The sequence below is a fragment of the Hippichthys cyanospilos genome, chromosome 20 (assembly GCF_059441005.1).
Source record: "Hippichthys cyanospilos isolate Australia breed blue-spotted pipefish chromosome 20, RoL_Hcya_1.0, whole genome shotgun sequence".
Taxonomy (NCBI): Eukaryota; Metazoa; Chordata; class Actinopteri; order Syngnathiformes; family Syngnathidae; genus Hippichthys; species Hippichthys cyanospilos.
The window spans coordinates 10079889-10102324 of NC_142388.1; the positions used below are offsets into that span (position 1 = coordinate 10079889).

At 44.5% G+C, this 22436-nt stretch overlaps 2 protein-coding genes across 6 annotated transcripts; both read right to left on the reverse strand.

Annotated features, from left to right (window-relative positions):
• Positions 1 to 141: 141 nt before the first annotated feature.
• On the reverse strand, positions 142 to 12096 carry LOC148407342 (low density lipoprotein receptor adapter protein 1). 5 transcript variants are annotated; one of them, XM_088403703.1, is made up of 10 exons: positions 11927 to 12096; positions 6425 to 6567; positions 5608 to 5720; positions 3187 to 3301; positions 2841 to 2913; positions 2445 to 2537; positions 1937 to 2058; positions 1657 to 1691; positions 1475 to 1500; positions 142 to 748 (listed from the first exon to the last, which is right to left on the reverse strand). In XM_088403703.1, exons 1-10 carry the CDS (start codon positions 12009 to 12011, stop codon positions 708 to 710), a joined length of 846 nt encoding a protein of 281 aa, XP_088259829.1. In that variant the 5' UTR covers positions 12012 to 12096; the 3' UTR covers positions 142 to 707. The 5 variants fall into 5 exon arrangements, with proteins under 5 accessions (XP_088259829.1, XP_088259828.1, XP_088259830.1 ...); XM_088403702.1 differs by having other exon boundaries at positions 1475 to 1503; XM_088403704.1 differs by lacking the exon at positions 1475 to 1500.
• Positions 12097 to 12860: 764 nt separating this feature from the next.
• LOC148407343 (E3 ubiquitin-protein ligase RNF19B) lies at positions 12861 to 22181 on the reverse strand. The gene is made up of 10 exons (XM_088403695.1): positions 21734 to 22181; positions 19874 to 20172; positions 18817 to 19247; positions 18444 to 18658; positions 18188 to 18335; positions 17502 to 17664; positions 17318 to 17432; positions 17132 to 17251; positions 15965 to 16202; positions 12861 to 15155 (listed from the first exon to the last, which is right to left on the reverse strand). The coding sequence occupies exons 2-10, from the start codon at positions 20006 to 20008 to the stop codon at positions 14984 to 14986; spliced, it is 1737 nt and encodes a 578-aa protein (XP_088259821.1). The 5' UTR covers positions 20009 to 20172; positions 21734 to 22181; the 3' UTR covers positions 12861 to 14983.
• Between the last annotated feature and the right edge of the window lie 255 nt (positions 22182 to 22436).

The window sequence follows — 22436 nt, forward strand, 5'->3', positions numbered from 1 at the left end:
ATAGTGCGAAAACAATGTCTTTTTTCCTTTTCAAATTGAGAGCAAATGAATTGCAACATGCATCAACTTTTTGCTGTGCTCTTGTGACTCCTTTGCAAAACTTTGAAGATCTTTTTGTCATTTTTTTGTTCAATAGCGACGCAGTTTTACAGAAAAGTTTAATAAATTAGACATAGATGGCATTTGCATTTTGTTTTGTTTTTAAATCCCCCAAAATGCTTAGCGCTGGTGAGAGGATATTCGGCTGCAGGGAGTACAAAATTGAACAAAGCTTGTGAACTACTATGCTACGTCAAAAATAAATAAATAAATAAATAAATAAATAAAAGAAGGTATCATGATGAAGTCCGACCTGGCCAAAGTCCTCTACAAGATCAGTCACCAGAAGATGGACAACAAGTAGAGTAGAACATGTCCTGGATCTAGAAAATACATCCATCCAACGGGGATCTCGTCTTCATTTTGAGAGAATCAGGACGTATCTCATGGCCACATCTTTTTGGCGGTCCTTATTGCCACAGTCTAGAAGGACACGGGTCGGATGTCCTCATCGGAAAAGTCTCGGTGGACGCAGGGGAGTCGTCCTCCATGGCGGTGGTTCGGAAAGGCTCCGAGAGGTTGTCCTCATGGAGTTTGTGGTTTGTGCCGATTGTTTCGACGCTGCGAGAAAGTCCTTCGGCGTCCAGACTTTGTCGTCCAACCAGCACTCAAAGCAGGTCAGGAGGTGGGCTTGACCATTCCGATAGAACTATAGATGACATATGGAGATATATATACTTTTTAGTCAGAGTTCGAAGAACAAAATGAAGATGAGATGGAGGAGCTGGAGATGATGACATGGGAATGATGGGATGGAGATGATGATGATAAGATGCGATGGGAAAGAAGATGATAGAGATGAGAAGATGATGGGATAGAGATGACGATGAGATGATGGGATGAGATGATGATTGACGATGACTGAGATGGAGATGATGATGGGGATGAGGATGACGACGGACATGGTCACGATGGTCAAGCGAATTTAAAAGGACAACGATGGAGAAATGTAGAAACAACCGAACGGAAGCAAACTACCCAGTAGAGATATCAAGTATGGCCTCATAAATAAAAGTTATTAGTACTCAAAAAAGATCTCTACTCTTTGTCCGCTTTCTTGGAGCAATTTTCCGATCGCAAACGAGAAATGACGACTTTTGAAAAATTTCTTGAAATGTGAAGAAAAATTACTGGATTGGTCCTTCTTCAAAATGATCTGTTATTGTTTTTTTTCTTGGGGGGGGGGGATTCCTAGTATCAAAAGTACTAGAAGTATCAGTACTTGGTATTGGTGCTTATTCAAGAGGAGAGAACTCTGATTTCTCTGGGGGAAAAAAAAGAAAGTGCTTTCGAACCGCTTGAGTCCACCGAAATGCAAAGAAATCTCATCAACGTCCATCGAGTGTCCTGAAGCCGAGCCCACAAAAAGACTTACCGGCGCGTGGCTCCTCCACGTCCATGCTGCTGCACGGAAGACCAAGCGGACGAAAACAAACATCGCCATTATTTGAGTCTTTCGAAAGTCGAACAAGAAACGGCATCCCACATCTCAAATGGATATGACGCATTTCAATTTGCGTCTTAAAGGAATGCGCTTGCGTCCTGCTGGGAGGTTACCTTGACGATTGCTCATCCGGCCCGTCGTCCGCGTCCTGGACACAAGCAAAACATCAATCCATACATGCTTTGCCCACATACACACACATTCAATATGAAATAAGGTTTGCGTCAAAAAGCTGTCCACAGAATCAATCTTGACACGCATAATGCTGCTGCCACCTAGCGGGGAGAACTGGCAGTAGCATCTGCTCACAAGGCACTTTATTAGGTACAACAACGAAAATCAATGGATGTTGGATCAATGGGGGGGACAAAAAAAACAAAAAGACTTATCTACCCAGGAGTCAAGTTTGACGGCCGCCCTCCGAAGACGGTCGTTCCGAGGAGACGGCGAGCTGACGGACGTGGACAGGGACGGCCGACACGGCGGCGCCGTGGACGCGCACTCGCTGGAGCCGGCTGCAAACACACAAAGTCAGCTTAACCTACGACAATTTTGAGTTTTACGCGCGACAACAACAAATGAAAAATTTGCATTTTTTTTCCTTTCTATTGCAAACTTGAAAGTCTGTCACTTATGTATTTTATGGTCATTTGCATTAAATGTGATGCATTTTAAAAAAAATCTGGCCTAGGTATTTCAAAAAGCAAAAGAGATTTTAACATTTTATATATATAACATGTTATAAATAAATAATAAATGAATCATATAAAATATTAAAATAATCAAATTCTTAATCTTGATTCCCATTGAAATGCAATTTAATAATTTATTGACGTTTTTATGGCTCCGCGATTTAAGATTGCTTTTGTGACAAATAGTCTTGTTCTTCACATCATATTACCTTGAGGAAGACAAGGACTGTCTGTCGCCCCCGTGTGGCCATTCGAGCCGGCTGCGCAGGAGCAACACGCGCTTCTGGCCTTGCTGTTTTTGTCTGCAAGAAAAAAAAAAAGACCAGAAAAACTCCAAATGTGAGGGTTATTTAATTATTTTGCCATCGTTAAAACTTTGAGTGCAGTTGACGTGAAAAGACGTCAACGAGAACCCTGCAGAGTTCCAATTGACATCAACTAGGTTTTGTTTTTAGGTCCTGCTTCTTTTTTCACGGGAAAGGACGAGAAAATGTTTGCGTAGCTAGTTTAATCGCTAAGCTTAGAAAATGTTAAAATAAACACTAACTTCAGCGACTTTTTTTTCCTTTAAACGAACAACTAATGTTCGCAGACGTTTAACTAACCTTGCTGAGCAATCTCCCAAAGGTCCAGAGCCACTTTGAAGGCCTGCGCCACAGTCAGTGTGACAGCTTGAGCCTACAGCAAAATAAATAAATTAACAAATAAATAAATAAAATAAATCGCTCCATTCAGCACACTCCATTAACATTTGATTCAAAGAAATAAATTCACACATACCTGCATACTATTATTGTGTACATAGAAATATCGTGTGATATTAAAGTGATATTAAAGTTGCCACAAGAGGGAGCCAAATCTCCACTCAGTTAAATAATTATGTACAATTGTTGGGTTTGGCATTGTTTTTTTGTTTTTTGTTTGTCTTTCCTAGATGTCCCCAAAACGTACAATCTTCTTCTTTTGGCAGAGGAAGGCGTGACACTCCAGCGTCTCGTTGAAGGGACTCTGCGACACGTACGCAAACACCTTGTCCTGACTTTTGTCCGCTGTGCAGTAGGAGATTCTGCAAAGACAAAAAACAAAAGAAATCAACATTGGGCTTGAGCACAAAAACACATTGGATGATTCCTGCGGATAACCATGAGTTGCTCCCCCAGCAAGCGGTTCTGACCTTGCTGCATATCAGCTATAATTAGATCCATTATGAATTAATTTCAGAATATCTGGAGGCAAAATGTGAACGCGGAAGCGAAGGGGAACATGTCATCGATGTCATTTTCTGCCCTGCCGTCTTTCCCGAAGTGAATTATGAGAGCGGGGCGCTTATGAATAGGAGCTTGATGAAGGCATTCTTGACATTATTCACCAGTTGATTTTTATGAGAGCTCTTATCATGCAAAGGGGACTTTACGGCTCTAAGACCGCTCATATTATTCGCTGAAGGTATTTTGTCTTCTGTTCTAACGGTGCCCTTTTTAAAAAGACATAATACGATTGTGAAATTTTAAAAAAGAGGCACATCAAGCTGTTACTGTTAAATTTTATTTACAAATTAAACAAATTTATCTTCTCAATGACTAATATTAATGCGGTTATTAAGCCACTAAGGGGAGTTGACACCAGTGGGCGCAGGGATGAATTTGTCTCATTATGGCAAATGTGCAGCATTTATTGAACAAATACGGGGAGGGACAGATATACAAGACCACAAATGGTGCAGCAACACATGTCAACTGAAAGCACAAGAGTATTAACTGGCATATGTTTGTTTATCTTCTGCAAAAAATGACTCATATTACTGCAGGGTCACATGTATGACCACAAATGGCGCAGCAACACATTTAGACAGGCAATACAAAATACTAAACTGGCATATATTGTTTATCTTCAAGAATGACAAATATTACTGCTGTTACTGTGCCACAAAGTGTAGCGGTGCAAAAAAAATATATATATCTGCATGATTGTACTATCCTGCCACCCAGTGGGCAAGTTCCACACATCAGTAGGTGCCGCGATGAATTAATCATCCGCTCTTCGTCTCATTATGGGAAAAAAATACAGAATCTCATTTGAATAATCACTTGATGTGAGTGGACGCCATCAAGGAGCGCGCGCGCAATTCCCACAATGCAACATGTCAGCGTGGAAGCGCCGCTCGTTTACAGCCCGACTTCAAAGAGTGCCGTGCTGATGTTTGCATTCAGAATAATATCCAGAAACAAATAACCCAAATTTGCATGAAGCAAGTGACCCACATAGCAAAGCCCGGGACACCCCGAAAGGCCTTAATTGCGCTTTCACACTGAGAAAATCAGCCATTTTTTTTTTTTTTTTTTTTTACATATACATTTCATCTTATTTCTCAAAGGAATTTAAAATGTAATTATTGTCATTTACACACATGCAGTTTACTCTTATACACATGGATCAGGGGTGCAGCCATTTTTTCTGTGGGGTGGCCATGTTTTAAAAAAAAAAAACAATCACACGAAGAAAAAAAAAGCATGTATTTTGGATTGATATTGTTTTATATGTTCTTGTAAGTTTATATTGATTATTGTAATGTCATTTGATTGCTGCATTTTCATCATTTTTTCAGTACTACCACTTCATAATTCATATTAAAAAACACAGAAACTCATACTTTTTGTTGCTTTTTCTAATGTGATATTTTTTTATTTACATTTTGCACTGATGAAAGATTATGTATCGAATCAAATAATAGATGTATAGATGGAAGCGTATGAGATGGGCTCTTCTCTGTGCACACAAAGGATCGTTTTGTTGAAAGGGAGATTAAAAAAAAAAAAAGGTGGTGAAAGCAAAAAGCAATGATAATTGACAGCCCGCTCCGGAATGAGCCGTCAGCTCGCACGCACGCACACGTGCGCACGCCGAGTGCAAACGTTTGATGTTGCGAGGAGCGCGAGGTTGTTGTCAATTTGACAACAACAAAAGAAGACGGCGGCAATGCTAATTGGTGCCGCCTTCTTTTGGGGCTAACCTTCGCCTTCTTTCTACATTTCGCTTCAAATGTTGTCTGGACGTTTTAATACATTCATTTATATTAGATTAGATTTGACATGTTTTTAGAAATATTCCCTCATTTATCGCAGAAGTTACATCCCCAAAAATAGCTGCAGTCAGTGAAATCCGCTGAGTAAATTTATTGTTTTGTTTTTGTTCCAAAAAAATACATATATCCAAATCATACAGAAAATTGATATTAGCTTTGATATTATCGCGGAGGTTTCCTTTTCTTCCCCTTTAGGTAAACGGTTGCTGGCTTTAAATATTAATTGACTGAGAATGGTGAGATTTTATCTTCAGGCTCATATTTCATAATCCCCCCCTTTTTTTTGTCACCTGTAGATGGAGACGTTTTCCAGCAGGTCGGCCGTGTCGGCGTCGGTGATGACGATGCCTTTCGGGGAGACGGTCAGCGTTACTTTGCGCAGCTTCTTAGCGCCGACCCTGGCCTGGGAAAAGAAAAAAAAGAAAGAAATGGCAAATGCTAAAAGCTGAGGGAGTGAGCCATGTATGAAATATCAATTTATGGGCAATGACAAGGCAGCGCAAGGAAGGATATGTGTCATTTGGAAGGCACATCAAGTGCCCCCCCCCCCCCCCCGCCGGCTCCATCTGGGCCCCCGATTTGTGGCTAATGCTGAAGCAGCAGTCGGGGGGGCGCTCGCCCGCTGACCTGCTTGCCACGCCATTAGCCAACGCCAGCACTTCTTTTTTTTTTCAAGTGCGTAAAACACAAAGGCAGCGGAGCATGGATGGCTTGGCTTGGCCTTAAAAGGCGATTTAAAAAAAAACAAGGTGCTTCCAAGGACACCATTCAAACCAAAAGTGCAAATTCAGCGCTGCGATAAGCGCAATCTTGCATTGGCCAAGTGCTAACGGGGCAATTTGAGGCAGGAAAAAAAAAAAACAATAGCATGCTTTTATCGCAACTGTAGCACAAGAATAGAAAAAAAGACAGCAGTTGCCATTGGCGTGGATGGGTTTCCAAGGTAACAGACAAGCGCGCTTACCGCTAGCAATCTATTCCGTCTTAATCCAAACGTTTACTCATTTAGACACGCGGCGGGGGGGACTTGGGATCAACTCGTCTCCTGTCGTCGGCCGTCGAGAGCGCTAGCAAGGAAATCAAGGTGAAAAACGTTTCGCGTCTGACCATGGTGAGGATCCTGCGGATGGCGGCGGCGGCCATCTCCTCCCCTTTGGGCTGGCCCACCAAGGTCATTCCCAGGTACTTGAGCTTGAAAGCCATGCCCTCCACTAGCGTCTCTTTGGTGTCCGTCCAGTTCTCCGCCAGCTCTGTTTCAGGAGACAACGTTCAACAAACACGCTTCAAAATCAACACCGTACTTTCACACCTGCTTGGTAACAAAAACATAAAGCGTGCTTCGCCTTTAACGTAAAAATAGGAGACGCGCTTAAATAATTGAGAAAAAATTGCTGTCAGTTTAAGACAAATAATTAAGTTTGCTTGAGAAAGAAATGAAAGACAAATGAGAAAGGATCTCTTTGGCAAAAGGCAAGTTGGGACTCAGCTTGTGTTCTTCGTCAACAGTCTCTCTTATTGCTAGGGTTAGGAAGCCATATTGTTGCTGTTGGGCCAAAACCTTTTATGTCTAAAAATGGTCACGATACCTACACATCGTCTATTATTTTCCCAAATTATGAATGGATTTAACTTTAGGGACATTTGTCCGCGAGTAGCAAGCAAAATCAGCCCCAGACGTCTTAGAATAAGTAACGCTTAGGCCAGATTAGGACAAGCAGATCCCACATGGATCTCCGCTGGGACGTACTGCCATTGATGAGTCCGGGCAGGCTGGGCCATCTGCCGCCGGCGCACTAGCAGCCTCTCGCTAGCTGGCGCGAGCTAACGCCTACCCTTCGCTAACTGTGAATTATTAACTCCTCTTGGCGCTCGGATCACTTTCACATCGTCTCACGTTAACTCCATGCTCGCTGCCACAAAGACTCCCGCCAACGCCAGGATTCATATATCGGCGCCATTGTCGCAGAATACCCGACGCGTTTTCAAATCTGATGGCCCACAATCTTCTTATTTCCCCAGAAACGAGAAGTCGCACGCAAACGACAACAAAGATGGCGCCGGCGAACGTCGAAAGAGTTCTTGGCGTGGCCCCGAGTGACAATCGGCATCCCCCGCCCTCCACGCGGACCCCAAGATTCCTTTTATTCACGGGAGGCCACTTTGAATCTGGGACACAACCTTGACGGCGGAAAATAGGGCGCACGTTTGGGGAAGACGGCAGCTCGCCGTGAGTGTGTGTCTGTGTATGCGTTTGGGGGTTTATTGACTTGTGGGGACCTTTCCCGATGGTCCTCAAGAGTTTAGAATTTGAAGAGAATGTTTTAAAGTTCTATATAAATGTATACCATGATTTTATCGGTCCGGCTCACTTCGCGTTTCCTCCGTGCGGCCCATAAACCAGTGAGTGTGACCCCCCCCGGGCTAGGAAATGCATTTTTTTGAGCAGCAAAACCAAGAAAGGGCGCCTCCCGCCAATTAGGGGGCCTTTACGCTAATAAAGCGCGCCAGGAGCCTCTGGGAGCTAGCGTAGCAGCTGCTCCTCAAATATTGACAAGAATAACAAGAAGGGGGAGCGTCCCGTTGCCAGGCAACCGCATCACGCACCACTTTGCAGAGCGGACGCCTCGGCAGAGCATCGCGGGAGCGACTAGCGGCGCAAGCTAGCTCGCAAGTGTCAGATCGCAGCAGCTGAAGAACAGACAAGAGCGGCGCACTTATGAAAGGGAAAGAAAAACAAACGGGAATTAAGCTGTGAAGGTGTTATGCAAATGAGGCCTGGGTGATGTTTCCTTATGCTAATCATATGCAGCCTCTCCGACAAAAATAGCAGTCATACTTTCACTATATATATTTATATATACATTATATTGATCTTTACATAACATGTTTATAATTTTATGATTTTATTTTGACTATTTAATGATTCCCAGACAAATCTTTCCACTCGAAATACAGAAAAAAAAAAAAAAACGCTAATAATAAGATGCTTATATGAAAGGTGTTCATTTTTGGCTTTTCAACGCGGCTTTTCTTGAGCCTCTTTATCTCATTCCGGGGATTGCGGCGGGGGGGTTGGGGCGCACTCCCGTGGGAGGGAATATGCTGCGCCACTTACTTAGTGCCAGGGAATTGACCTCAAACATGCCCCCCCCCATCCCCGCCATCGATACATATTTATCATAAATCCCAGACTATGAGCCACTACTTTTTTCTCGCGCTTTGAACCCTACCGCTTATCTGCAGTTTAATTTTTTTAACTGGCCACCAGGGGGCAACGGACGGAAGAAACGCGGCTTTTGAAGGTGCGTTTGTTCAGAGTTTGGAGGAAGCGCAAGCTTCTCATTATTCATTGCAAAGTTATTTTTAGGAGCTGTGAGTGCCACTCGCTAGCAGAACGCTTTCACTTCCAGGACCGCTGACGCACACTGACGTGCGTGCGTGTGTGCGTGTATGTGCGTGTGTTCCGCAGCACTCCAGCCTCCATAGAGAGGCGCTGGCCGTTGGCCGCCGTTGCGTGATTGACTTTAGCGCGCGGGAAAAACGGCTCCGACTTTTGCATTCGCTAGTTTGCCCAAATGCGCGCTTGGAAGAACCTAAATGGACCACGTCTTTTTTCTTCAAGTCCATTTATGGGTCCGGGAAACATTTTCCTTTACATTACCGGCAGATTAGATTGCAATGTAGTGTGGCATGTTATTTATTTCATGATCTTATGGTACATATATTATGTTATACAGTACTTATATTACGTATATTACATTATTTTTACAGTATATTTTATATATATATATATATATATATATATATATATATATATATATATATATATATATATCATAATTATATTTGGATACCTATGACATCACATTATATACTAATATTATATACTATACTAGTTTATATCAGATATTATATTATATAATATTATATTTTCACAATCTGTTTCAAATCCAAAAGGCTTGCTGCTCAGTTGTGGAAATCGTTCCTTGATTTATTTATTTTTCTCTTGTTCTAACCGACTAACCCAATTTGGTGTCGATAGTAGAAACGATTCCAAGATGTTATTAAAAAATAATAAAAAATCAATATGACTTGGACGTCAAGGCGCAGACTTGAAAAATCAATAGGTGTGTCTGCAGCTTCTAAAAAATTCAGTTGCAACTACAAAAAGAGAATGAGGCTAATGATTGATGTCTCGTCAGCTATGAAGACGAAAAATGCACGACCACAATGAAAAGAGCGGATTCCGGAAAATGTCATCCATCTTGCAAACATTCCATTTTCTCTTTTTGGATTTGGCATTTTAGTCCTCTCAAGAACCTCTACACAGTTTGTAATATGTATTTTGTTTGTATTTCGACTTGTCAATACAATTTTGTGCAGAACAACCGCTGGCTTATGCATAACTAAATTACATTTGTTGAATTGCCGTTGGTGCGGCTCATAGCCACATAATAAGGTATAATTCATATTAATAGTGATTATAAGTTATATTTTTTATTTTAAATTAATATAATTTATATTATATCAACACTTCAATACCTCCGCCTGCATATCAATAGTGAACTGTGCATATAATATTAATATTATAATTGTATGATGAATATTATGGTGGCATATTTTTTATATTAATTTGCATGACTATAATGACTATAATTTTAATGTATATTATCGCAATACCTTCATTTTCACATTGAGCCACAAAACGCCTCACAGATGCAGATTATTTTCCCAAATGGCCAAGCGTCAAGGCACGAAACGGAAGCGCCACTCGCGGCCCCGGAGCCCGGGCTTGCGCAGCGCTCATCTGCCACCGAGCGCTGTTGCTCATTGATGCTAGCGGCGTTTTCTCAGCTATTGCGCCGTCTCCTCCACGCCGTCCTAATGAGGCACGGAGAGATAATGCTTCCTGATCCTGGCCACAAACCTTGGGTCTGCCCCCCCCACCCCCCTCGCAGATGCGCGACCTTGACTTGCGCCAGACATCTAAGTAAGCCTCGGCCTTGATTGGCTGTGATGTGATTCAAAGAGACGGCTCGCACCGGGAGGCGCTCGCTGCGTCGCCGATGCCCCCCGCCCGGCTCGCGCATCTGCTTTGACCTCAGCAGATGACGACGCCTGCAAAATGTCACTTTCCTCTCAAAGAGAGCCTCCAGGTGCGAATGCTGAACTTGGGGAAGAAGGCAGCTTAGCGCACCATCCAAAGCACGATCAAGGAATGAGTCAGAAAGAACGAGGAGACTTTTGGAAGGAAAAGGACTTTTGAGTAGCTACCCTGATCTTAAGCCAAGAGAACATGTGGTTCCATCTTGAAGGGATACATCAGAAGGCAGCAAGACTCATATACAAGCAGCAACAGAAGGCGGCCGTGTGGGAATGTCCACTCACGCAGGTTGAAGATGCTTTTCACATACTGAGAATAAGGCTGAAGAAAGGTAAAATATCAGAAGACACTTTGATGCAAAACTAATGTCAGCAAGAGCCACAGACGAGGTGCAGTGGAAGTTGGACATGCTTTCCACAAGGCGAGGCCAACAAATAAAGTCCTCACAAAGTATCTTCATGGATGAAAAGCCATTTAAGGCAACAAAAGCTCCGATCAAGCCACAGCTGAAGGAAAGTGTACAAGAAGGCCACGTAAATCGTTCCCAAGGAAATAGAATGGGGAAATAAAAAAGCTTTTCTCTTAGAGAAGACAAAATTGAAGGAGGCGGGCAAACGACCCTCAGGAAGGAAAACTTGGAACCTAAACGTGCTTTTCACGCAGTGAGGACACGACTGAAGGTAACACATGCTACAAACAAACACCAGAAGATGCATGTCATAGCAAGCAAGTAATCTTCAGGGATTTGCTTTTTATTTAATGCAAAAAAAGATCCAATCAAGCTGCAGCTGAAGGAAAGTGGACAAGAAGGCCAGGCAAAGGATCCTCGGGAAGGAAAACTTGAAATCAAAATATGCTTTTCACACGGTGAGGACACAAGTGAAGGCAACAAATGCTACAAAGGAGCAGCAACAGAAGGAAGCTGCATATGAAGGCCCAGCAAAGAAACTTCTGGAATGAAAATATGGGATTTGCTTTTCATTCATTGCAACCACATCCCCAGTCAAGCTGCAACTGAAGAAATGTGTTCAAGAAGGTCAGGCAAATCATCCTCTGAAGGAAAACTTGGAGTCTAAATGTGATTTTTACAAAGTGAGGACACAAGTGAAGGCAACAACTGCTACAAACGAGCAGCAACAGAAATAATCTGCATGTAAAGTTACAACAAAGAGTCGTGTTTAAAGATTAAGAAAGACAAAGGTGAAACTAATCAACTCTTCTTTTCTAAATAACAGGCGGATGCATCTAGTTTTTTTTTAATTGCAATGTAGCAATTGCGAATTCCATTAATTAAATGTGGCACGGAAACAATATATATATATATATATATATATATATATATATATATATATATATATATATATATATATATATATATATATATATATTTTTTTTTTTTTTTTTTTTTTTTTAAGCATGTGTCGAAAGTTGTGTTTGAGAACGCCGACTGTTTTTCCGCCATCTTTAAATGTTCCGGTGCTGCCCGTGAGGCGCGCTCGACTTACTTTGGTGCTTGGAAGTTCCCCACGCGTGGCGAGGCACGCCGGGGCTCTTGATCATCGCCCTGCCGGCGTTTTTCAAGGCGTCCATGGCCGCTTCCGACTCCGACTCCGGAGGGAGCGGGGCCGCCTCCTCGCCTCTCGAGCTGCGAGCGACTGAAGCCGGAGCCGAAGCAGAAAGCCGAAGCCGAGCCCGCCCGCCAAGTGTCGAGGGCGTGTCTCTCATCTCGCTTCCCTCCCACTAACTTAGCCGCATTTAGGCTTTCTCTTTTCTTATTTCCTGTTTTGCTGTGGCAAAACGTTATTTCAAAAAAGCTGTATCGTACGCGAAATTTCATCACGAAGGGTCGTTTTCCCCCGTTTATCGCGGGGGTTATGTCCCCCAAAATAACCGCGGTAACTGAAATTCGTGATGTCGAGATTTACGTTTTTCCTATTTCCCCCCCTTTTGTTAAAAAAAAAAAGCATAGAATTGATCTCTTAAATGAGAATCCATTTAGGCGCGGTCGATTGATTGCACTGTAAATGTCCATTTTGCAATAAAAATTTAAAAGAAACGTTTTCAAAATAATGAAAAACAATAAAGCATTAAAAAAATCCTCAATAGCTGGCATTAAATACAAAAGTACTGTGCATAAATACTACAGTTCAAAGTAACTGAGAATATTCTGTGTATTGGCGCCCTCTAGGCGTTATAACGAGTCATCGCAGCCCATCAGGCTCATGGGCAGGGGCGGACCTGCATCCTGGTCACACCTGGAGGAAAATTTAATAATTTTTTTTTTCTCTATTTTGACTTGCATGCAGCATTCTTAAGGCCCCTTGATTCCCGCCTGATATTTCAATTAATTGCATATTTACATTTAAACATACCTTTTAAATGTATGCCGGTAGTTATGAAAAGGATCTAAAAGAGGTTTAAAAGAATCACAAATAAGAATTATCTTTCATATTTTATATTATTCTATATTTTTAGTATATTATAATGAAATTCTAAATACACATACACATTGTGTTATTCATATATATATGATGCATATACATTGTATTATTTATGTTGCAATGTTTTTTTTTTCCTTTGTCAAGTCAACAGAGGCACAAACATGCAGTGTAACATATTGTGAGATTTATCAATCATGGTTTTTGTCACACTCATGAAGCAAAGCAGTGTGTGCACGCTCCCGTTCTGATGCTGCCCGGTATTAGTGGAGGTGGAGCTGGAGGTGGAGGTGGAGGTGAAGGTGGAGCTGGAGGCATCATCATGCTGCTGCTGCTGCTGCTGCTGCTGCTGCTACATTAACGGCGCTGGCCCGCGTCCATTTCGAGGCCCGTCACACATGCACTACACATTCCCGACTGTTGTGCGTGTCACAGTGTGCCCGTGCTTTTTGCTACATGGTGGGGACCAAATTCTGGCTTTTACTGTCTTTAGGGTGACGCCTTGCGGGGACCCCACAAGTTCAGATCTCTGTTTGAGGGTCAAGACTTGCTTTTCGAGCTTAGGTTTGTGTTGGATTTTGCTTGAGGTTAGGCTAAGGCAATCTGTCGGCGTGGTTAGCGTTAGCGGCTGGGAAACGCAAGATGTCAATGGGATGTCCCCACTATGATAGAAAAAAACCTTTGTGTCTGTGAGTACCCCACAAGTTCGGAGCTTCAGAGCTCGGATTTTGCTCGGGGAGGCAATGTGTCGTCATGGTTAACGTTAGCTGCTGAGAAACACAGGATGTCAATGGGATGTCCCCACTACGATTAAAAAACAAACTAAACGTGTATGTATTTAAAGGGGAAAATGAGCACGTCTTGGTCAAAAGTCTTGGGACATGTCTCATGGCTAGTCAAAGATATTTTATTTGTACATATTTTGATTCTATACTGAGGTCCCAACACGCTCAGTGCGAAGCCAGTTAAGTGTGACTAAATGAGAGCTACGACGATAAAAGAACTGCTTTGACGCCATCTTGTGGCACATTGGCGACAAAACTAGAGCTTTGTCCCCACGTTCATTACCTGGGGATTTTCAACATTGTGTTTTGTATAACCTTATTTGCATGTCATTTTCAATAGGAAGTGTCCCAACACTTTTGTCCACATTTCCAGCATTCCCGTACCCATTCTGCATGATACGCTGATAATATAGATAATTATACATTGTATATTTTGGGGTCCTACATCCTATGGCAGTTCACAAGCCCAACACGCTCCAATGTCATTGGACGGGTACTTTAAAACAGGGGTGGGCAAACTTTGGCAACCGAAGGCCACTTTGGACTTTTTGCCAGTTCTTTGAAGATTCAAAATTCTTATAAATGATCAAATGTTATTGTGATCTTATTGGTATTTGCATATAAGTGATCGTTAATTTATTATTATTATTTTTTAAAAAGGTTTGGCTAAAGGAAGGTCCAATAAAAGTTGTATAATTACGGCATTAGTACCAGGATTGAATTTAAGTAGTCTTTAGAAACTAAAAGTAACTAATGACTCATTGATTTATATGCTTCCTCTAGGGAAATAATAATCGTTTATTACCAAAATCAATCGATTACTTTGGTACTTAATTACCTACTCAAGTAACTAAAGTAATTAATATATCATGTAACTGATGACTTTAGTCATTAAAGCCTAAACTAGTTGATTACTTTGGTACTTAATTCATTTGGTAGCAGCCGTTTTTAGACAGTCCTTCAGCCAAACATTTGGAGGAAAAAAGAAAAAAAAAAGTTAGTACTTGGGATTGATCAGGACTCCCCCAAAAATGTAAAAGTACGTTTGGGAATGAATAAGTTAAAAAAAAAAAAAAAGAAGTCTGACTTGATCACGTAGGGTTTGTATTGTGTTCCTCACAATCAGTCAACAAAGTGAATTTAAAAAAAACAAAATCGATAAAGGTCAATAAAGGTCGCAGGACTTTTTCACCACCCCTGCCTTAAAATGACAGTCACGTTAATCCGACACACACGCGCGCACACACACGCCTCATCCGTCACACTTAAAGGCATCTGGTGGGTGGGAAGCAGAAGTGGGCGGCGGGGGGGGGTCGGCGGGCGCCCCCGTTTGAAGGAGTCATACGTCTTCCGATTGGAAGACTGGGAAAGCGTTGCCTTCCGACCTCCCCGAGCGTCCCAGGGACTCGCTGGACAAACTGCGGCCGGACAGGACGCTGCTGAGGCTGGCGTGCCGGGCGCCCCGGGGTTGCCTCTCGATCTCCACCCGCACTTCGATGTTGGTTCCGTCCCTGCGGACCCCGCCCCCCCCCAATAAAAACTAATTCCGGCAATAAAGGCATTACTTTAAAACTTTGCTTCTTCACCGGGTTTCGTGGTTTTTAATGGCGTGAGAGGAACAGGACCATTTCCTTTTCAAATTACGAGCAAAAGAACTGGAACATGAAGAAACCTCTTGTTTAACTCTTTCAGTGCCAAGCGTTATCGGAAGGATCACATCTTTCGTAGCAGTGCTCAATAAGCTTAAAATGACGGGACGCATGGCTTGTGAGATGTGTCTTGATTTTCTTTTGAGCGACATGCGTGGTTGTTGGTACATTTCAAGTTGTATAAACATTGAGTTTATTTGTATGTATTGTTCATAACAGCGTGTTATAATTGTAGTATATGGTACAATTTTAATTTCAATTTTACAAAATATAACCTTCAGAGATTGAAGACAACAGTAGGCAGCTGAAATTTAATGTATTATTTAATATGAAAGCTATTTTATTTTGAAAAACCTTTTCATTTTGAAAAACTCCTGGATTCGTTTGGGTCAATTGAGTGCCAAAATTTCACCCGTAAATGAGTTAAATGAGTAATTAAATAGACATCTTTGGGAGAGGGAGAAAGGCCCTGTCAAGACACAGGTGACGAGCCAACAACTTCACTGATGGTGCGTTCATATTTTACGTGCACTTTATGTTTGCCGTTTGCCCCGCCACCATCGTTGCACCCCCGCCCCCCGTCTAAATAAACTCGCAGCGGTTACAGAACGTATCGCGGCGTTTTGCACTTTCAAGTCAAAGCAATAAATCATCGGAATTCGGACGTTTACCTGGAAGCAAGGTTGCACTCCGATTGTCCGTCCTCTCTGGGGTACAAGTGGCGCTCGGGGGACCGCTCCTCCACGTGGTATCCGCCGGGGAGCGGGGGCGGCGGAAGGGGCAGGGGCTCGGGAATTGGGATGGGGGCGCCCGCTTCCTGCCCGCTGACTTCTTGAACACTGTTGTCCGCCAGCCCGGGGCTGCTTTGAGCCCGCCAGTGGTCGCCCACCACATGTGTGAACAAAAGATCTACGAGGAAGACAACACAAACCCGTTCCCCTATTGACTAAAAACATATGAATATATATATGAATATATATATGAATATATATATGAATATATATATGAATATATATATATATATATATATATTTATATATATATATATATATATATATATATATATATATATATATATATATATATATATATATATATATATATATATATATATATATATATATATATATATATATATATATATATGTGTGTGTGTGAAAAACGATTGACATTAGACAGATTCAGCCAATTGTAGAGTTGTATTATACTGCCACTCAGTGGCCAAATCATGCACAATATGTTTTCTGTAATCTATATTGTTTACCTGTACTTGTCTGAAATGTGTATCTATTTGTCTGTATTTGGTACATGCAGCATCCACTTCAACCTGTGGGCGTAGAAGGGGGCTCCTCCCACCTGTGGTCCCTTCTGGAGGTTTCTGATTTTCCCCTGATTGGGGTTTTTGACTTTTTCCTTCCCCTTCTGGGAGCTTTGACAGGGGATGCTGTTGTGTACATTACAATGAAAAGATGTCTCTGTATGACTTCTTTTTCGAAAGAAGTCTCTACATGACCTCTTTTCATCTGTGAAGCCCTTTGAGACTTCGGTGATTTAGGGCTATACAAATAAATTTGATTGATGACACGCCAGAGGGTGCTGAATAATGATTCTATTATGTAAGATGATCAAAGAAATATATTGTCATCTACATGTTGTGCGAGATATGTTCTCGTGTCTTTTTGTCAACGCATGAGCAGGGATTTTTTTCCAGACCTGAGCCACGCCCTCTGTTTGGGGGCACGGCTGGGGACTCTTTTTTTTTTTTTCTCCTCCATCGCCCCCTCATGTAACCTTATCTCTGCTAGGTCCGCTGGGCGCTCAGAAGAACGGTGACTCACAGCTGGCAAGGTCCTCCAGCGCGTCGGGAGCGTCGGCGGACGGGCGACACCACCCGTTGCGGCACAGCGACATGGGGACCACCCCGTACACGTACGTCAACATCAGCGGGACGCCTACACCTGCGTGCGATGACCGCATCGGTTTCCACACGAAAGACCCAAACGGGCCGAAGGTTCCTTTCGTACCTACGGTGACGGCCGCTATGACTGGCGAGACAAACACCGACATCATCACGCCGCTGGCCACCGTCAAGTAGTGCTTACTTCCTGAGATATTGTTTTTCTTACAATGAGCGTGGACCTGCAAATGGGAACGTGGCGAGCCCGTCAATCTGGAGCTGCGCGGGGGGAAGCGAAGCGGGGGGCGTACCTTTCGGCCCATGTAGATGGGGATGCCCACGATGATGACGGGAATGGCCAGGCCGGCGATGAGCGAGATGACCACGGGGGCGCCCAGCAACATGCCCATCTGCCACAGAACTTTGCGCGTCTGAGACCATGGCTTCTTGCCCCAGAAGGTACACCCTGAGGGACTGAAGAACAAACAACGGCATGGACTTTTTTGTGGGTTTACCTACCCGCTGTTCAATCCACCTGCTTTAGGGTGCTAAATACTCTCAGAAGGACCTCCGGAAATGGCCGAAAGGCTCTGAACAAAAACGGCAGCTTTTTTATGGGTCTGCGAATATGGCTAATCAATGTCATGCTCTTCGGTGAAACTGTCTTCGGACATTGAATACTCTCAGAGGGATCCCGGGAAATTTTCGAAAGGATGGCTTTGAAGATAAACTGCAACTTATCTTCATCTTTTAAGCCATGGGTTCTTGAGGCTTTTCTGTGGGTCTACCTATGACAAAGGGGGCTATTAAATTTCATGAATCTCATTTCAGGGGTTGAATTTTCTCAGAACGACCCTCGGAAATGTCTGTATTGACAGCTTTGAAGTAAATTGGTGGCTTTCCTCTGTTTTCAGCCATGGGTTCTTGAGGTTTTTTTGTGGGTCTACCTATGACAGACGTGGCAAATGAATTTCGAAGAGGAAAAGTGGGCGTTTACCTGAGGTAGTGCACGTCGGTGATCTCCTGCATGCAGAGCCAGCAGAACTGGCAAGCGCACACCGTACAGTTCATACGGTTACAGCTGCCGTCGTTGGTCTTCATGATGTAAGCGCCGCAGCGAGGGCACGGTTTGATCTCCTCCGCATCTGCCATAGGAAAAAAAAAAGACCAGTTACTCCCCTTAAGTTAGGCTAACGTTCAAGTGATCTACGATTGGCCGTTAGATTGGCGACATTATGGAAAAGGGTGCTTACCTCCTCCGGGTTCTTCATTGAAGACGTAGAGCGCGGCAGCAGCGGCGGCATCCTTGCTGGCCAGCGAGTGGCGCGCACGCTGACGCCGCGCTTGGTCGCAGGTCTGGTTGGGGTGCCACAGCTGGCGGCAATGGTAGCAGAAGTCGGTGTCGCAGCCGTCGCGCCCGCACCTCAGCTTGGGACACTCGGCGCAGCCGTAAGCGATCACCGCGTAGCTGCGGACGAGGGACGCAACAATTTTATTTATTAACTCCTGAATACAAACGCTACGTGTATATGTTCTGCATCGCAAAAGTTGTTTGATTGAAGGAGATATCTTGAGGCTTCCGGCGGTTCATAGTTTGCGTCGAGCAAAAAGCAAAGGCGGTCAGACCTGCAGTCGGGTGCCGGACACCAGCGCGTGTCCGGGTCAGCGGCCAGGAAACGGCGCAGATGGTACTCCTCGAAGCGCTCAAGCAGCGCCGGGTCATCCAGGATGGCGCGCACGTCCGAGGGCGCCATGGCCTGGGGGCACTGCGGGCAGGCGATGCTCACGCGGCTCTCCGAGATCTCGATGCGCAGGTACTGGCGCAGGCAGTCGCCGCAGGTGCGGTGCGGGCACGTCAGCAGTCCGGGGAAGCTGCTCGGCGGCTGGCTCAGCAGGCACAGCGGGCACTCCTCCAGGTGCTCGTCCGCCGCCCGGCCCCGAACCGACGGGGACGGCGACGGGAGCTCGGTCGGGCCGCCCTCGGCGGCCGGGCCGGACGCCTCCGCGCTCTCTGCTGCGGAGAGTCTCCATTCGCCGGATTCTTCGGCTGTCTGATCCTGCGCGGACGACCGCACACCCTAAGATCAGCCCTCCTCAAATCGGGGCGTCCTTCCGTAAAGACACTTCAGGAGTACATTAGCTTCTGCAGACATTGGCAAACCTACCGTTATGCTATTAAATGCCGCAGAAGGAACGATACATTTTTCTTGTCAAATTAAGAGCAAATTCACTGGAACAGGAAGCATCAAGTTGCTGAATTGTTTTGACTCTTACAAAAAGTATGCCTCTATTTCTTTACGCTGCAAAAACAGGTGGGTTAAAAAAACAAACTTTTCTGTCGCCTGGAAGTGACATCACAGTTGCTCAGGGCTCAGGTAGGTCACTCGGCAACTTCATTTAGGCAAATTAGTAATTTATTAAGTCAAGACGCTAATGGATTTGGGCAGTAAGAGGTGCAGGCAGGAGATGAGCCACCCAAAGTCAATCATCTGCAGCCATCGCTCTTTCCTGGCTCAGTTTCCTGTCCGGCATTTTGACGCTTCCATGACAAATTGTCTCCTTGGTTACATTTCGAAACATTTCGCAGGGGAAAAAAAAAAGTAAAAATATGTCTTTGGGACTGAGCAACTTGACTAAAATGACAGGTATACCGTATGTGACGAAAGTTTGTTTTTTTGCTTACCGATTGGCGGGGTTGTCGGCTGAGGGTGAGCGTGACGGGCGCCTCCCCTTTGGGCCGGGCTTCCGATTTGGGCTTTCGGCTGAAGAAGCTGAGGAAAGCGAGCGGCCCGCCCGTCTGCCGCTTGGGCCTCTTCATGCTGGCCGACTGCGGACCGGCGCCGGGTCCGTTAGCTCGCAGAGATGGGCGAGAGGGGGACACCCCCGTCACCAGGGGAAAATCACTAAGAGGGATTCATCGACAAGCGTCTTCCAGGTCTCGGTGAACGCCGGTAATTTTCGGGGTCCGCTTTGCATCTGCAGCTGCCACAAAACAAACATTCAAGTACAAACTGCAATCAGTAACGGTTGATGTAACAATAGTCACTTTAGCGCCACCAAGCAGTGAAGAATACATTCAGTTGGGTGATTAAACTGGATTGGTTCAATTGACGACTTCACACTCACAGCTAGCACACCGGAGATTTATTTGTGGTTGATCCCTTTCTTAGTCCGGGTTTCAGGTTTCTTGCTGTAAGAGCATTCTAAGAATGCAAACAAATTTGATGTCATTCTCTCATTGGCTCTTGGCCAGGAAATGCAACATAGAAGTTTTTCAATTTCCTAATTCAAGATGTTTATTTGTAAATTCAACCTCAGCAATACTTTGTTTTACTTGTAGTGTATGTGACAGATGAAATTGAGCCAAATGTTAGCCCAGCAAAAAAATGTAAGTTGCCCACCTCTGCCTGTCATTAGTTGCATGGCAACTTAAATCCACACAGTGCAACTGAGCCACTTATTGAAATACAGTGGGAGAACAGAAGCTTGCCCCTCCCTTCTGTACGGGGTTTCCCAACATGACGTTTGCCAACAGGACATTGGCTGGAGCCCGCGCGTATAACAGTGGGCGGCATCCGCACACGCGCAGCATCCGGTGCTGGCCGTAGAGCGAGAGGGAAACCCGAGGCCGCCGCAGCAGCAGCAATGCGGCTTTTGGCCAGGGTGACCTCAGCCCGCGCGCGCGCAAACACGCACGATGCGCAATCCGCTGCCGGCGGCTCCCCACATCAAGGCTAACATTTGAGTTTGTGTTTTGTCATTATTTTTTTTCATGTTTGAGGTTGGATTAATGTGCCTCAAATGCTTGGAATAAACGTCTCATATTTTATTTGTTTTTGTTTGAATATCACGTGCCCAAGTCGCGCACATACGAGTTCTCCTGATATCCTTTTGGATCGATATTGGTATCGGAACGTAAACCAAGCCATAGGGAAATGCCACTCCAGTGTTTCATTTATGTGGTGGCAGTCTGAACACTAGGGGTGCAAAAGGGAAATGATGACATTGACCAGCGGCAAAGAAACGGAAGGACAGACTAGTCATGTCGATTTTGGAAAAAACAAAACAAAACAGGAACTTAACCAGATTTTGACGTTTAGACGCTCATTTTTACTTTCTTTTTTTTTTACTTTCCAGCCCCCACAAGTTGTAAAACCGAAAAACAAAATGAGGTAATGGGTCTTTCTTCTTCTACGGTGTTTTATTGTCGCAGAGCAGTAAATAAGCGCCACCACCTGACATCGTCCTAGCACTGCAGGGAAAACGATGCCGACGATCGGGGCAAGGCACTTGGTGCACGCAACAAATGGACGGGTTTTTGCAAGAGTTTTCCCGAACGCTTCCTTTCGGTGATCGCTGCAGTGAAAATAAAGCAAAGGCAGCACCCCCGTCGCGATGCGTTCACGTGGCAATGCGCGATCGGACGAGGGAGTGGCGCCTTCCTTCTACGGCATCCCCGTGAGCGCCCGGAGCTGCATCAACCGAACCGAGCCCGTCCGAGCACGTCCGCGATCGAGGACGCATTACGTAAACTGCTTCCTACCTCGCGGTGCGCAAATGGCTCCTCCCCGAAAGCGGCGTGCAAAATCTTCGCCAGCCAGCCGCCGGTGTCCTCCCCTTGCAGGTGCGAGTCGCTAAAGGGAGGGGGAGAAGGGGGGCACGGGTTCGGCGAACCGGTTAGGCGAGGCGAGGCGATGGGATGGGATGGGATGCGATGGAGCGCCTTGGCCCGGCGTGCACTTGCTGACGACGGGCCCGAGGGCTGGCAAACTGCGGTGACATGGACCAATGGGATGACGCAGGGAGACCAGGATTCTCCTATTCATAAAAAAAAAAAAAAGAAAGAAAAACACACACGCACACACACAAATAAGATCCAGGCCACGCTCACCCAAACACAGTTGATCAACAACACTGCCTTTTTATTTTCATGATAATAATATCAAATAAATATCTTGCGTCATTGAAAAGGTCGACTTGCGCGGTGATTCCCGACCACCGGAAATGATGCAGCGGTAAAGAAGCATTTCTTTCACCTAAATTCTAATATTTGCTCCCATAGGTGTTTCTAACCTAGTTTATGGGGGGCGCTCGAGCACCTCCTAAATTTAATGTCAGCACCCCTAAAAGTGAACAGATTTTTTTATGTCTCTCCCTTTTAAACAGGCTAAAGAAGCGCATTCAAATACAGAACGACATAGCTCAACAGCAAATTTAGAATAATGCCCCCCCCCCCCCCCCCCCAA